At 38.5% G+C, this 17475-nt stretch overlaps 1 protein-coding gene across 5 annotated transcripts in view; it reads right to left on the bottom strand.

Annotated features, from left to right (window-relative positions):
* Nucleotides 1–17475, bottom strand: part of LOC139968712 (broad substrate specificity ATP-binding cassette transporter ABCG2-like) — a 34529-nt gene that overhangs the window by 2981 nt on the left and 14073 nt on the right. For all 5 annotated transcript variants that reach the window (XM_071973018.1, XM_071973017.1, XM_071973019.1 and 2 more), the window contains 13 exons: nucleotides 13979–14038; nucleotides 12352–12466; nucleotides 11743–11895; nucleotides 10129–10286; nucleotides 8446–8597; nucleotides 7623–7718; nucleotides 6701–6888; nucleotides 5937–6002; nucleotides 5454–5539; nucleotides 2780–2869; nucleotides 2146–2270; nucleotides 1113–1267; nucleotides 370–459 (listed from right to left, as the gene is read on the bottom strand). In XM_071973018.1, the coding sequence (XP_071829119.1) occupies nucleotides 370–459; nucleotides 1113–1267; nucleotides 2146–2270; nucleotides 2780–2869; nucleotides 5454–5539; nucleotides 5937–6002; nucleotides 6701–6888; nucleotides 7623–7718; nucleotides 8446–8597; nucleotides 10129–10286; nucleotides 11743–11895; nucleotides 12352–12466; nucleotides 13979–14038 (1534 nt within the window). The remainder of the gene's footprint in view (nucleotides 1–369; nucleotides 460–1112; nucleotides 1268–2145; nucleotides 2271–2779; nucleotides 2870–5453; nucleotides 5540–5936; nucleotides 6003–6700; nucleotides 6889–7622; nucleotides 7719–8445; nucleotides 8598–10128; nucleotides 10287–11742; nucleotides 11896–12351; nucleotides 12467–13978; nucleotides 14039–17475) is intronic.

Consider the following 17475-nt stretch of genomic DNA (forward strand, 5'->3'; position numbering starts at 1 on the left):
GTAGATAGTAATCACACAAGTAATCATACAATTAGGATGGAGTAGCTTTTGGTCATCTCGTCTCCTTCTCTTTCTACTTTTTATTTTATACTTTTCATATTCTCTCAGAGAATCTATCGATCATGTCGTTATTTTCTTTCTATTTTTGCTCAAAGCCGACCCTGCGATATGCTATTTGATGTCTTTTTCGTCGTATTCAAGTCTCTCTCACCTCTTCTTAGGATACACAGAGAATTAATAAACTGACACTGAAACGTGTCAGTAAAGAAACGATATTTCTAAGATGACTTGAAATGAACAGATCTTTAGAAGAGAGGCTGCTACATCCGTTTTGATCTCGTTTCGCAATATCTATGATCTGTGACTTACGTTAATCGTGTATCTGAACAAACTCAGGTACTGTATCCACTCTATCCAATCAGGTAATGAGGAAATGTTGACCAGAACACCACCAAATATCTGTCATGGAAAGTGGGGAGAAAAAGAAAATGAAATCGTAATGAAAATATAATTTTTTTTAAGATCATTGCAGACTTTTGTCGTGTTGGTATTGTCATACTGCATTGCAAAATCAACAACGGTGGCCTAGTTAGGTCTCTAAAGAGGCTATCAAAGGGAGATTTTTTTGGCCCCAGTTCGGTCAATGAAATATACTGCTCAGTTGGGTTTTTTGGGCACCAAGAATTGAGGAAGCTATTAAGGAACGAATTCTGCCACAATGTCACCACAGCTAACCTACTGCGATCCATTTCCTGGAGTTTATCGGGTAGAGTTTGTTCTCCTCATCAAACAATGATATCTATAAAGTTAGAAACAGTTTACTGATTGACAGTAAATTTCAACTTACAGTGAAGAATTGCATGCTCACTCCATATCAGTGTAACATTGTCTGCTACAGACATAACACATTTGCAAAAATATTTGCAAAAAAAATGTTAAAAAAAAATGTTAAAATTTCAGAACGAAAGAGAGGGGGGGGGGGCGACAAGACTCAATCATTTGGGAGTCTCCTTGAGCACTCCATTCTCTCCTCTGCCCTCTCTCCATCACATAATCTTGTCAATGTCTACAGGTTTATTCTGAAAAGGTGACAAAGTGATGTTGTCTCTTACCATGGACAAGATGTAAATAAGTCCGCTCACTATCGTAGCGATGGCTCGTTCCTTGAATGTAGAACTCAGAGCAAAAGCGATGCCAGTAGCAACAAACGACGTCAGTACAATGGTGAACACATAGATGAAGTAGGCATCCACCTCGGGCTTTAGGCCTAAAGAGAAATAATAATATCAATGAATTTCAAATTCAATTCCATTCTTGGTTTTTAGTGAATCATGTAGGGGGTACATCCCAGATCAGACTTCAGACCTAATAATAAAATAAATTTCAATAAATTCCATTTCATAGGATATCTAATGGAAAAGAAGAAAATTTCAGCAATAATATGAAGATTAGATTGTTAATCTAACATTTCAAAGAATTTACTCCTTAAGTTCCAAAAACTTGTAGTGCTTCTTTCTAATGAAAACTTAAACTTAATAAACAAAAGATATGCAACAACATTTTTTTACAATTGCTAAAATTTAAATGAGATAATCTAAAAGAGTAAATACAAAAAAAAAATTGCACTGCATATGTCCTTGGATAAATTTGACAGTGGAAAGATTTATAAAGACGGTAATAGACTTTTCCCATTCAAGCAACATCTGCTCCATTTTTAAATTAAAGTAAGAAATATTAAAGAATATAAAATGAGCTTCAGACACATATTTTATATCATGCTGGAAGTTTTTCTCCTGTCGCTACAATATGCAGACAGTAATGAAACGTGATACCTTGTTATCTTTAGCTGGACCTGAGACGTCCATCGCTGTATCGTTTGTACACTGTGCTGTGGGTATTGACCCCAGCTGTATGTACTGACTGTACACTAGTGTCTAATTACCGACGGTAGCAAGCTGTGTGTGTATTTTCTGGGATCGATGGTGGTGTCTAACACTTCTGTTACACCTCATTTGAAACTAGGTCAGATTACCTGCATTAGACATTTCTTTTTGTGCGAGTCTTCACACCCCTTAATATTCTTTGCAAGAGATTAATTATTTTTTTTTTACCTCTCCACTGTTTGAAATAAGTAGGTATGCTCACCCATCATCCAATAAGCGATCGTTGAGAACAATATCGTAGGGAGGAGTCTGAGGGGTAATAGATCGCACACGACCTTTCCAAAGTAGTACGGAGAAACCCTGTAGAATCCATTGGCCGATTCATGACTGTAAAATATCACAATGTATATCAAAATGTAATTTGCCAGGTACATCAGAGGGCCACTCAAAATGAGTTAGTGATCTCGGAACTATATTTGGCTATGAACTGAATTTGACATTTCTCCCACAACTTCATAAATATCCTTCAAACCTTTGAAAACAAATGTTTTCATTTACAAGAGGCTTTTTGGAAACATTGCTCTCCAAATAGAGTAACCTTTTGCAAACTTGATAATGTGGAACCCCTAGTGAGCATTCAACATCCTCCACTCCACCCACCAAAATACAACCACTCAAGTTAGATGTATGGAACTTTGTATTACACAGGTACACTTTCTGAAGGACACTAGTGTCAGAGGCATCCACAGCCATGTCGGGCCCTGGGGACCATTGAAGTCACAGGGCCCCATTTTTGCACTCTTCATATATCTCATATTCCCCAGTCTCTCCTCAATTTTCCAGTTACCCCTCCAGTTAGACAAGATTGGTACATCATGGTTTGGAATGAAACTTACACAAATATCTCTCGTTCTTGAATGAAAATGTCCATGCCACTCATATTTGCAAATACTTGCTGCATACTGACAAAGAAAAATGCTCCAATTCTGCAAGAAAAAAGCAAGAAGCTGTGGGTTAAGTAATTTAAGGGGATAAAAGAAATTCTGATAATATAAAGTACTGGCGCAAGAAAAAAGTATGATATGACAGTTAGTAGAGCTGTAGTAATCCAGTCTGTAATCGGATTCCAGTCCATATTCTGTGGACTTGGACTAAGTCTGTAATGGGATTCCAGTCCATATTCTGTGGACTTGGACTGAGTCTGTATTCGGATTCCAGTCCATATTCTGTGGACTCAGTCTGTAATCAGATTCCAGTCCATATTCTGTGGATTTGGACTCAGTCAGTAATCGGATTCCAGTCCATATTCTGTGGACTTGGACTGAGTCTGTATTCGGATTCCAGTCCATATTCTGTGGACTTGGACTGAGTCTGTATTCGGATTCCAGTCCATATTCTGTGGACTCAGTCTGTAATCAGATTCCAGTCCATATTCTGTGGATTTGGACTGAGTCTGTATTCGGATTCCAGTCCATATTCTGTGGACTCAGTCTGTAATCAGATTCCAGTCCATATTCTGTGGATTTGGAATTAGTCAGTAATCGGATTCCAGTCCATATTCTGTGGACTTGGACTGAGTCTGTATTCGGATTCCAGTCCATATTCTGTGGACTCAGTCTGTAATCAGATTCCAGTCCATATTCTGTGGATTTGGACTCAGTCAGTAATCGGATTCCAGTCCATATTCTGTGGACTTGGACTGAGTCTGTATTTGGATTCCAGTCCATATTCTGTGGACTCAGTCTGTAATCAGATTCCAGTCCATATTCTGTGGATTTGGACTCAGTCTGTAATCGGATTCCAGTCCATATTCTGTAAACTTGGACTGAGTCTGTGAACGGATTCCAGTCCATATTCTGTGGACTTGGACTCAGTCTGTAATCAGATTCCAGTCCATATTCTGTCGACTTGGACTCAGACTCAGGTTACTTGGACATGTCTTGGACTCTGGGATCCCAGGACTTGTTACTGTGTCCAGGTGAGTCCATGCATATTTTATATCATTTCTATTGCACTGTGACATATTTTCCCCCTCTTTCCCCCCCTCATTTTGAAGACGATCAATAATACTTGCATGCTGTTAATAAGATAAGATAAGATAAACTTTATTGCATCCGATAGGGAAATTACATGCTTGCAGATAAAACAGTAAGATATAAAAACGATACTATACAACAATAAGAGAACAAACAGTAGGACAATAAAAGCATACGAAATGCTAATAACAAGGAACGGGAACAGATGGGCCGAAGCTCACAGAATGGCAAGGAATAAAAAGTATAAACAAATCACAAACGGTAAATATGATAAGAACCCAATGAAAGAAGGAAAGACAAAGGCAAGAGATTAGCGATTAAAAGATGCATTAAAAATTCTAACAGCTTGTCCCATGAAAGATGAGGGGTAACGATTAGTATGAGCCTTCGGAGGTCTCATCCTCCCACTACGAGGGATAATACAATTATTTAAAGGAGCGTGGAGAGGGTGATCGATATCCTTGAGAACTGAATGAAGCTTATCATCAACCCGACTATCAAAGACCTCGTCAACCATTGGCAAGCGTTTCCCAACAGCCCTACCTGCCCGTATAACAGTATCATCTAACACTTTCTTGGATGTCTTATTTATGTTACCAACCCAGGAAGTTATGCAGTATGACCAAACACTACTAATAATAGAGTTGTAAAAAATGGATAAAATGTTCTGGTTCACGTCAAAAGAGACTAATTTCCTCAAGCAATACATTCGTGGTTTCAAACGTTTGGCAACATACTCAACATGTGCATCCCACTTTAGCTGATCATCCATAACTACACCCAAATATTTGTACTCAGTTACCCTATCCACTGTCTTACTGTCAATGACCACAGGTTCGGGCACTATCTTGTTCGCTCTCCGGAAGTCTATAATGAGTTCCTTCGTCTTGCTGACGTTAAGATGGAGATAATTCCTGTCGCATTCAGCAACAAAATTGGCAATTTGTTCACGGTAGATCCGGTCATCGTCATTTTTAATGCGGCCAACGAGATAATAACACCTGGCAGTGGCGTAGGAAGGTACTTTTGAGTGGGGGGGCTGAAGACTGATGGCCGGCCTGGGGGAGGGGTCTAAGGGGAGGGGGTGTTGCATATCCAGGTTGCCTTAGATGCAATTTGGTGCAATATAGCACATTTCAACACCCACTCCATTTTGTAAATAATTTTGCATTTTCACCTGGCCTTAGATGCAATTTGGTGCTCCAAATGAGATTTTTTTTCACATTTGGAAATGAAAAAGGGGTTTTCTGACTTGCGAAGCGGCGGAATGATACTTCCGCCCCACCATATTTTTCATCGGGGGGGCTGGCGCCCCCCAGCCACCCCGGCTCCTACGCCCTTGACACCTGCAGTAGGTTCTTTGACATGAATTAGAATGTTTGAATACTTAACAGAGAGTATATGAAAGCCCTTCTGACACAAACACTATTAAATTTGTTTATATTTCATGATCATCATCTTCCAGTAACTTGGAAGCAGGAGAGATCATGAGTTGCAAATTGCAAGTAATTAACACCTTTAATCGTTAAGTTACCTATTTTGAATCCCTGCTGATCTGGTTAGGTCCATTTGGAAGTAGATGAGACCGGTCAGGATCGCAAAGATGAAGAGGATCACATTCTGCACAATTCATTAGAAAAATTGTAAAAAAGTATATTCTTCCACAAATTTTAAAAAAATCAACCAGTTTACATCCCTAATGGGGGAGGGGGGAACGTGCTGATTTAATACCAAGATTTATTACACTGTTCCTACCAAGCAATTCCAATATATCCCTCTCACCAGCCTAGAAATGCAAAACCATTTCAATGTCTTCATTTTGTCTAACTTCTGGTACAAAAAGCTGCATTTCTCTTGAAACACCCCCCCCCCCCACACCTTCCTATCACTTTAGTAGTCAAAACTTAAAAAAATCCTTTTGTAATATGTTCTTTCTGGAGTTTATAATTTGCATTGATTTTCCGATTGTAATACATAAAATGAACTTGAGAGGGCCATGCATGTATTAAACACTTACCTGGACAATAACCAGAAATGGATTACGAACAAGATTCTTTGTAGCCCTCTTTGAAACGATGAATAACTAAAACAAAAGAAATAGAAATCATCAATAGCAGCTGATCAGTCCAAACTTTTCAGTTAATTTCTTGCGGTTCATAGTACTGCTTATTCTGGTTGAATTAACTATAGAGATCCAGTCAGGAGTCGTTTCTGTATCTCTCTTGGTGAATCTGAGCATGACCAAACTGAGGCAAAGGAAGGTTCAAGTTGTTTTGTTTTGCTTTATTTGTTTACTGCTATTGTTCATCAAGTAAAAGGATTGGTTCTTGGACTGAACACTCTCTGGAGATTGTATTGAATATTTCCAAGCCAAACAGTTTGTTACAGCAATATTACAAACTGTTTTGACTTCTGTTAAAATTGTAACAAGAAAACAACAACAAACAAAGCAAAGAAAACGAAGAAACAAGTAACTAATAGCTGAACTTTTTGAAGAAATATTTGATGAGTCGCATTGCCTAACATAGATGAAAAATTCAACCAAAAGAGAAAAACATTAAATTAAAAATAAGTAGAAAGGATTACGCCATAATATTATGGCTTGTAATATGTAAAACAAATGGTTTTGTTTCATTCTAGAATGAAGAAATGCAATTTTTTATAATCAGCAAAACTCTCAGTATCTCTCTAAGAAAAATAACGATTATTAGATTGCCACCTCCCTGCAAAACTTTTTTCCCCTCCCAGCTGTTTTCGTTTCCATACTGATGAATTCCTCACCTGTTGGAAGAACGATGTTGTGTACGATATTTTCTGAATCTGCACGTGTCCAGAACTCCCAACTGAGGCGTTACCTATGAGATGCTTGCTCTCTATTTCCAGCTCCTGTTTTGCATTGGACTTCTTGAAAATCTCGGTGAGAGATTCATTGGTTTGTGTCACAGAGCCATTCTCCGCTGCATCCAATCCTTAGGTTTTAATAAAAGAGTAATTGTGAGTGGAAAACCAAGGTTCCAAAGTTTTTAACCTACAAGTAATGTTTCTGGTCTGATAGGATCACAGTGATCCACCCTGAATTGCTAAATTTGAGAATCAGTGAAAACATATCATGGGAACCATTCAAAGACATTGAAGACTTGCCCCAAACTGTGTGCCGCCCTCTAAATAAAAGTTAACTCTCTGTTGCTTGCAAGTGAAGTTTTCTTCTTGTCGCTACAAAATGCAGACAGTAATGAAACGTGATACCTTGTTATCTTTTATTTAGACCTGAGATGTCCATCGCTGCTATATGTACACTGTGTTGTGGGTATTGACCGTTGCTGCATGTATTGACTGTACACTAGTGTCTAATTACCAAATGGTAGCAAGCTGTGCGTGTATTTTCTGGGATCGATGGTAGTGTCTACACTTCTGTTACACCTCATTCGAAACAAGGTCAGGTTACCTGCATCAGACGTTTCATTGTGCGCGTATCTTCACATCCTTAAAAACCAGAAGGCTCTCTTTAAAAGCAGGGAGAGTTGGCAAGACAGCTAGTAATGCCACTTTACTTCTATCCAATCAAGAAATTATTATCAGAAATGTGTAAATTATGTTTGAATTGTTGTTTTAAAAGAGTTTACAAGGTAAGTGTATTGGGTATATACCAAATTCAGTATAAAAATATAATTTATTTTTCTTTCATCTTCAGCAGAAAACTTACCTGGATTTTTCTCAATTGCTCTCATGTTGTTCTGATTAAAAATGATCGTATCCAGAAAGAAATCAGCCGGGTTGTTGTGCTCTTCGCAAATATACCCTAAATTTTGAAGAAATATGAAAATATTTGGATGCGAAATAGCATTTTGAAAAGTATATAATATCTAATTATTGGTAAGTGATATCTCCACAACAATGAATTAAAAAACAAAGGTGTTGTCTTTTGTAAGTATAAATATTGACAAAAGATCTCTTTCTAATAAAATTCTTATAGGATTAGTATACATAAACAATTTCTACATACTGTAAATGTCATGAACAAATGGGGACAGACAGCTGCAAGCTGCTCTAAACCTGAAAAGTGTTCATTTGGCAAGAAAAAATCTGTCAGTCACTAGCAGGCTAGACGTACCACTGTCACAGGAGCATAATTTGTTGCATAATTGTTCATTAAAGTGTGTAAGTAACTCCTTGACCGTCAGTAACTCCTTGGTCAGTGCATGAAGGTATGGTCAGTGCTAACCTTTGTACCCTTAACTCTTTGGTCAGTGCTGACCATTGTTACAGGGACTAACAGGTATATGCGTAATGTTTAAACGAAAGTACGCTGAAAGAATAAGGAGGGGCAAAACAAAGACTCTAAATATTCTGAAAATAGTGAAAATACTGTTCCCAGCTGGAATAGAAGGGTGAAAGGAGCGTGGGAGGGGGGTGGATTTCCTCAGAATCTTAATTCTCCTATTTTGTTGTTTTTCTACCACATAATACCACAGCAGTTACATATGATAACATACTTAATTTGGTAATTGTTTCTAAATCAACCTTACCAATCCTGGCAAAGTACTCCAAGGCATTTTCACTTGATCCGTGATATACCGTTTCCCCTAAACTCAGGAGATGAATACGATTGAAGAATCGGTATATGGAGTATCGTGGCTGATGGATGGAGAATATGATTGTCCGTCCTTTTTTGGACAATCTGAGTAAAAAAACAAAACAATATCAAAAATGATACAATGGTGCAGATATGGTATTTGATGGGTGATGCAACGGTGTAGATGGGGTATTTGATGGGTGATACAATGGTGCAGATGGGGTATTTGATGGGTGGTACAATGGTGCAGATGGGGTATTTGATGGGTGGTACAATGGTGCAGATGTGGTATTTGATGGGTGATACAATGGTGCAGATGGGGTATTTGATAGGTGATACAATGGTGCAGATGGGGTATTTGATGGGTGATACAATGGTGCAGATGTTGTATTAGATGGGTGATACAATGGTGCAGATGGGGTATTAGATGGGTGATACAACGGTGCAGATGGGGTATTTGATGGGTGATATAACGGTGCAGATGGGGTATTTGATGGGTGATATAACGGTGCAGATGGGGTATTTGATGGGTGATACAACGGTGCAGATGTGGTATTTGATGGGTGATACAACGGTGCAGATGTGGTATTTGATGGGTGATACAATGGTGCAGATGGGGTATTTGATGGGTGGTACAATGGTGCAGATGGGGTATTTGATGGGTGGTACAATGGTGCAGATGGGGTATTTGATGGGTGATACAATGGTGCAGATGGGGTATTTGATAGGTGATACAATGGTGCAGATGGGGTATTTGATGGGTGATACAATGGTGCAGATGTTGTATTAGATGGGTGATACAATGGTGCAGATGTTGTATTAGATGGGTGATACAATGGTGCAGATGGGGTATTTGATGGGTGATATAACGGTGCAGATGGGGTATTTGATGGGTGATACAACGGTGCAGATGGGGTATTTGTTGGGTGATACAACGGTGCAGATGGGGTATTTGATGGGTGATACAATGGTGCAGATGTGGTATTTGATGGGTGATACAACGGTGTAGATGGGGTATTTGATGGGTGATGCAATGGTGCAGATGGGGTATTTGATGGGTGGTACAATGGTGCAGATGGGGTATGATAGGTTATACAATGGTGCAGATGGGGTATTTGATGGGTGATACAATGGTGCAGATGGGGTATTTGATGGGTGATATAATGGTGCAGATGGGGTATTTGATGGGTGATACAACGGTGCAGATGTGGTATTTGATGGGTGATACAACGGTGCAGATGTGGTATTTGTTGGGTGATACAACGGTGCAGATGGGGTATTTGATGGGTGATACAACGGTGCAGATGGGGTATTTGATGGGTGATACAATGGTGCAGATGTGGTATTTGATGGGTGATACAATGGTGCAGATGGGGTATTTGATGGGTGATACAATGGTGCAGATGGGGTATTTGATGGGTGATACAATGGTGCAGATGGGGTATTTGATGGGTGATACAATGGTGCAGATGGGGTATTTGATAGGTGATACAGCAAACATGCGATGTGCTTCAAGTAGCTATAGGTGGTAAGTTAGGTAAGGTGTTAAGAGGCAACAGCAGGGCAGGACATTACAGGACCCTTTTCCAACATTCCATTCTACTAGATGTGAACTACCTCAATCTTGCAGACTTACCTCGACAAATGTTGAATCACAGCAAATGCTGTAGTAGCATCCAGCCCTGTGGTGGGCTCATCCAGAAACAGAACACTAGGCTGAGTGACCAGCTCCATACCTATGTTGGTCCTCTTACGTTCCCCGCCAGAGACTCCCCTGATGAAAGGTGTCCCGATCTGTAACATCCAGGACACAATTCATATTTCATTCTCCATCTTATCTCAATATGGCTTTCTTAAGGGATTTACTTGACATGGAAAGCAATGAGGAGGAAGGTGGGGGTGGGGGGAGGGGGGATGAGGTAGGTGGAAGAGTCATAGAAGCTGACTCCCCATTTAATGGATCTGGTCACATCCTCCCAAGTCTATACACGAGTGTATGCTAATAACAACTGTTGAATTGTTGTGCAAGGTTGTACACCACTTGATCCATCCCCCCCCCCCCCCCGGCACAACCCCTCATCTGACATCATTCTATGCTTGAGTACATTACTAACAAAAGCTATGTACATCACAGTGGGTTTTGTGAGTACCAATACTAATACGGTATTTAACAGCCCTTCAGGTGTGTTGGATTCTGAGACAATTTGCATAACTATGACCTTGAACAAAAAGAGCCTTCCAACTCCCATCACCCCCACAAGACATCATTTTTCATAGATACGTCATTCCGCCAGTCACTTCAAATCGTTAAATAAAGGGCTTCAAATAAAGGCTTCTTGTTTATACAGTTGGCTTGTATATTTGTTCGGTAAGAATGGCAGTTAGGCTCCTTGGTCATTGCTAAGCAGAGTTACTTTATAGGGTGATCAGCAGCTTTTGTTTACTTTCCAACAAAAGATTTGCTGCATCATCATGAAACACATTTAATGAGTCACTTTCCAGCTAAAGTGGTTTACATCAAAACGCTCTAAGGTTATAAATTGTGTGATTGACAGTAAACAATAGCTCTGGATTCTCTGCAGTGAAGGTCACCTAATGACCCTAAAGAAAAAAATGATTAAAAGTAGTTCTGGCTCAATACACATTCATCAACCTCTCCTGATTTATGTTCCTTTCCAAATGATTCTATGGTGAAAAATTTATTTCCTCAAATCTGTTAAATTTAGATAAAACTGTTTTTTGCTGCAATTGTCAATACCTTATGGGAGATAATAACCATCCTTACATCAATGTTGCCTGTGTTATGGTCGAGTTGATAAAGGGTGGTGGGCCGGGGCATGAGGAGCAATATATGAAATCTAGCATCTAGGAGTCTGTGGGTTTGAGTCTTGACCAGCTAATGTCAGGTGGATTTTCCATCTCAGAGAAATCAACAGTTTTCCCATCTGAAGTGGTCTAATATCAAAATTTAAGAAAATTCCAAAATGAGCAAACACTGTAAATATGGATAGCCACCGGGGCGACTGGAAGTATAAATGACATTAAGCCATTGGGCTTCTCCCACATGAAAAGGATGCTGTAAGATATATGCCGTCGAGGCTGTCACAAGTAACATCGGTAAAACTGTTGGAAAGGAATGTCTACAAGGGCTAAACTTTGTGGACAATACAATTGAGCTTCAAAAGGGGTATGAGAAACTGAAGGAAACCTGGGAACAGAATCTTTCTTAAACCAGCGATATAAAACAAACCTTTGTTTCGGCACAGTTTGTAAGTCCAAGCTCCTCTATGATATCATCGACTCGTTTTCTTTTCTCTTCCTTCGATACGCTACTCGGAAGTCGTAGGGCGGCCGAAAATTCCAGATTTTCCCGGACTGTTAGAGTGCCCATTATGACATCATCCTTATATAAAAAAAAATATTACGATATAATGGAATATTTTTACAAACTTCCTCAAAGAAAACAGAATCTGCATTAACCTGATTTCGGCTTTTGTCAGTGTCACATAGTTGGTGGGAAATTATCAAATGGCAATTGCTTCTTTGCTGAGGCAAGAATTTTTTTTATAAGTGCATGTAAAACTGATTTTCTGCATCATTTCTTTACTACTTTCTATCCATAGAATATTTCAATATTTTACCCCCTTTAAATCCTCAAACAACTTCTAGCTTAGAAGAAAACGATAGATGAGAATGACACTCTTTTAAAGATAGGCAGACTAACCCAATTGATGAAAAGGGGAAATTTTTAAGGCCAACTCAATTTCTGCCTCAAGACAATCCCTTTAATATTGAGAATCTTCTTTTGTGATCCGTGAAGAATTTAGGAGAAATACCGTCATGTGCTTTGTTTACTTACTTGAACTACATATCCAGACGCAAGTCTGAAATTTTGAGGTTGTTCTTGCCCGTTGATAAGAACGACTCCAGACAATCCCTGGGGATCTTTTCTGGTAGCGAGGACATCCAGTAAGCTGAAAAGTAACCGAGAGATATGTGTAAGGTGCAACATGAATGATATAAAACTATTTATTTAACTTACAAAACCATGCCTCTAGATAAAGAGCCTTTTAGAAAAGACTGAACCCTATTGTTAAACTTTGATAACCTTTCAAACTATGACAGTCAAATCAATGCTATTATAACCATGTCAATGCTATGGCAGCCAAGGTAATGACCAAACTCAATGCTATCATAGCCAAATCAATGCTATGATAACCATGATACTGTTTTGATATTCAAGTCAATGTTATGATAGCCAAGTCTATTCCATGATAGCTAGGTTGATGCTATGACAGCCACTCACATGCTATGACAACCAAGTCACTGCTATCATAGCCAAATCAATCACCACGTGAGTGCTATCATAGCAAAGTCAATGCTATGAAAACCAAGATACTGTTATGATATTCAAGTCAATGTTATGGCAGCCAAGTCTGTTCCATGATAGCCAAGTAAATGCTATGATAGCCACTCACATGCTATGACAACTAAGTCACTGCTATCATAGCCAAATCAATCACTACCTCAGTGCTACCATAGTCAAGTCAATGCTATGATAACCAGGATACTGTTATGTTATTCAAGTCATTGTTATGGTAGCCAAGTCTATTCCATAATAGCCAAGTTAATGCTATGACTGCCATGCCCATGCTATGACAGCCAAGTCACTGCTATCATAGCCAAATCAATCACCACTTCAGTGCTACCATAGTCAAGTCAATGCTATGATAACCAGGATACTGTTATGTTATTCAAGTCATTGTTATGGTAGCCAAGTCTATTCCATAATAGCCAAGTTAATGCTATGACAGCCACGCACATGCTATGACAACCAAGTCACTGCTATCATAGCCAAATCAATCACCACTTCAGTGCTACCATAGTCAAGTCAATGCTATGATAACCAGGATACTGTTATGTTATTCAAGTCATTGTTATGGTAGCCAAGTCTATTCCATAATAGCCAAGTTAATGCTATGACAGCCACGCACATGCTATGACAACCAAGTCACTGCTATCATAGCCAAATCAATCACCATGTGAGTACTATCACAGCCAAATCAATGCTATGATAGCCAAGATAATGCTATGATTTTCAAGTCAATGTAATGGCAGCTTAGTGGATGCTATGGTAGACAATCCAATGTTATGACAGCCACGTGACTGCTACAGTAGCCAAGTCAATGTTGAACAAAAAACTCATCGATCACAACCAATATTTCAAAGAAAATAGGATGCACATTGCCTTCATAAGGAATATATCTTGCAAGGGCCAGATAGATGGTAAAGTTTGATAAAATAAGGATTATAGTCTTAGTTTTAAAATTTTCTAAATTCACCGAAATTGTAATTTTTGTCATTACTATTGCACTGTTTGTAACATTATAAACCAGAAAATGAATTACAAACAATGAAAGAAAGAAAACTCGAAAGAAAGAAACTTTCCAGTGATTTCATGATAAAATGAAATCTATCATACTTACGATGTTTTCCCTCCTCCTGTAGGCCCTAGGATAGCATTCATGCCAGGTTTAAATATGCCACTAAAGATAAGAGAAGAATGAAGATATCTATGACCTAAAGAGCATCAATTTTAAAATAAATTTCAAACTATATAGAAAGTAACAATGTTCTTTGCAAAGAATGCCCTTTGAAAATGGATGTGTTATTGTAACCTGATAAATTAAGAATGTTGAGCCCGAGAAAAACTCTCGATGTCCACCCTCCCCCCCCCCGACCCTGAAACGAATGACACATCGTCATTGGAATATGACATTGTGTTTATCATTACACTGAATCTTGAACTGACAGGAAGCATGTGTGACACCCATGAAGAACTGGAGTTTTAATCAAACAAACTGTTGCATAGCTTTGGAGAATGCAATAACATCAATTTAGCCTATAAGTGCAAATAGCTATTGAGCCCGAGAAAAACTCTCGATGTCCACCCTCCCCCCCCCCCGACCCTCATTAGGGAAACAGTCCCCTTACACCGAAGGTGCAAAATTTTCCACTTGAATTGTTGCAAAGTGGCTGCTTATCTGGCTATACCACACATGGTTGAGCAGGTTTTGTAAGATGAGCAAGATAAGAATGACCACAAGATCGCTTATGCGAACTAATTTAATTAAACCAGTTTCACAGGACATAAGGGATTATATGCACTTCAATGAGCAATCAAGACAGTATAGAGTGTATAGCTGAAATGATATTGACTTCTTAACATGTACTGTGTTGAGTGGAAGACCTGCATTTAAAACTCATCTCTGTACATGTCAAGACCTCAACTATCTTGTAACTATGTTTCTATGTAATATATAAATAATAACACAGATTTAGGATGACAGAAAAGCGAAGCAGGGGGGGGGGGGCGGAATGATACTTCCGCCCCTCCATATCTTTCACAGGGGGGAGTGCGGGGGGGGGCTGGCGCCCCAGCCCCCCGGTTCCTACGCCCTTGTGAAACAACACCGACTCTGTTAAAATACAATCTTTCTCAGTCCGTTTTCTTGTATCTGCTTATATAAAGGCAGTTAAACAAAAGGTTAATGTGTCAGCTTTATGCCTGGCAAATACATAGCTGAGGGCAAAATTATATTCTTTATGTTATTGCGAGTCCATGATGCATGTGAACTGGATGGAAAACTATTTGAGATAAACTGAAAGTCTTCTACTGTGTTTCAATTTCATGTCGTAGGCACACCAATCCTTTCACCAAAGAGTGATTACAATGATAACTTTTGCATTATGAATCTTATTTGCTGTTTTTTACAATATTTTTTTTTATATTGCTTCCTGGGCTTTGTTCAGCTATTACATTATATCAGCTCTTGGGTATCGAAAGTTTCAACGCGCATGTTGAAATAACTAGAATAGTGTTGGTTTCCAAAACTTTCAAGTTTTTATTTGCAAGCCCAATTTTTGATAATTCTTTTATTTCCATTTTTTTTTGTAGTTGTCTCCACTTTACAGCGTTAATTGTTTTGTATCTGTACATTTAATTGTTTTTGTATTGCTATGTTTTACTTCTTATGTATAAAGTTGAATGTAAATAGCAGGGCCATATTGGAAACCAGCTATTGCTGAATAAGCAACCCTGGATAAAAATGCGAATAAATAAAAATTGTCGGGCATTCGGGCCCTCCATACACTCGCTCAGCGCCCGCAACACAATTTCATAATCTAAGGTACCTCCCACCGACCATCCTATTGATATTATGTGCTATTCGCCTCATAAGAATAGGAGGATGCTGTTAGCATTGAATGTTATTTAAGGGGATCCGTAGATACAAATTGGCACCCGTGATCAAATCTCCGTATATTTATTTAACTGACTCGGTTAGCGTAAAGCTAACTTCTCCCGAGGACCTGAAGTATCATAACCAATAGTGAAATGAAAAATATAATAATATACAATAATAATAAGAACATTAATATAAGAAAATGAATAATGACTGGGAGTCATTTTTCCAAGAACAGGAGCCATTTCTGAAATCACGTAAAGGTTGCCACATAATCCAAACTAGTATAAGCGCATGAAAAGAAGAACGATAGCCGCCCGTTTTTTCCCTTCAGATCTCAGTACGAGAAACATGTATTTTATTTGTATAATAGAACAACTTTCGTTAATATTTTCCGACCCTAGCTATATGTCGATTTTACAAAACCTTCATGAAAACAGACTTTTTGAAAATGGATTTTGAAGCTCAGTCAACAATTTAAGAAATGCTTAGGCCTACCGTTAAATACTGGCGTCAAAAAATACATTTCTTATTTATTCCAATAAAGATCCACAACGGAAAACAATGCTAAGTAGAGCTTACTTAAAGAGAAATAGAAACTGCATTTACAGCATGGTCATTTTAAGTATCCAAGTACTATACAAAGAGATAGAGTTCACCGAAACATCCCTTTTCCTTATCACCTGAGGAAAACCGTCTTTTATAAATTATAGTAGGCCTACCATACAGTACTTTACATTTGATACAAAAGTTTCTTCTATACAACAGCTTCCCAAAATTTGTAAGTGTCGCAATAGTTTAAGTTTTAACCAAGGGCAGTACCATTCATAATTTGCATATTACACCAAAATTTACAATCGGCGTCCAAACGGCGGGAAAATGTAACATAATGTTCAATCTGTTGGGTCGTTCCCATGGTGCGATGAACTTGGGCAAGTTGCCAAGTTCGAATGTCGATGACCTACTTATGTTCCGTAACCAATGTCAATGGGAATTATGTGTGTAAAAACTCGGTTTTTCCACGTGTAATATATATAGAAGTTTTACGTAAGGGGAGCGAATTTCGGGGCGGCTCGTTGATTGTACGTGAGGAAGCACTTATCTAATCATCAATTTTTGTGAAAAATATCGTACGTTTTTTTTCTCCAGAAAATGTTTTTGACTAGTAATTGGAAACTCAATGTAGTACTGGGTCTAGACCTTATCATTGCATTTTGGGGGAAGACAGATCTTCAAGTGCAAAATATTGTTTTTTTCATTCAAGGTTATCGTGGTTTTCTTGCGAGGTGTATACGGCGTAACTTTCGATGTAGGCTTAGAATTAGGATCGGCCGATGCCTACCTAGTTTGCATGAATTTTTACCTAAATTCAATTTAATTTAACGGGAATCACTAAGCATGTCGGAAAGACAGGACTCGACTTACTATACTAATACTTTAAGTTTAAAAGTTCACAATGAAAAGTTTTTAACTATCAACAAGTCCCCACCTCTTTGGAACTTCAGACAACAATAATGTAACTTAGGGGCTACATAAATACGGGATTATAAACTACATATATAAGAATAGTACAGATTTATTTATATCGTTAATCGGCTGTTATTTACTCCAGAAAATATACTTTCAATACGTACAATATCAATCTTCGTACAAAAGTTTTTAAAAATAAAAAAAGTAGCGAAAGATAACTAGAAATGACATCGTGGAACCCCCCGCATTAATAAACGAATCCATTTCAT

This window comes from Apostichopus japonicus, chromosome 6 (assembly GCF_037975245.1).
Source record: "Apostichopus japonicus isolate 1M-3 chromosome 6, ASM3797524v1, whole genome shotgun sequence".
NCBI classification, from domain to species: domain Eukaryota; kingdom Metazoa; phylum Echinodermata; class Holothuroidea; order Aspidochirotida; family Stichopodidae; genus Apostichopus; species Apostichopus japonicus.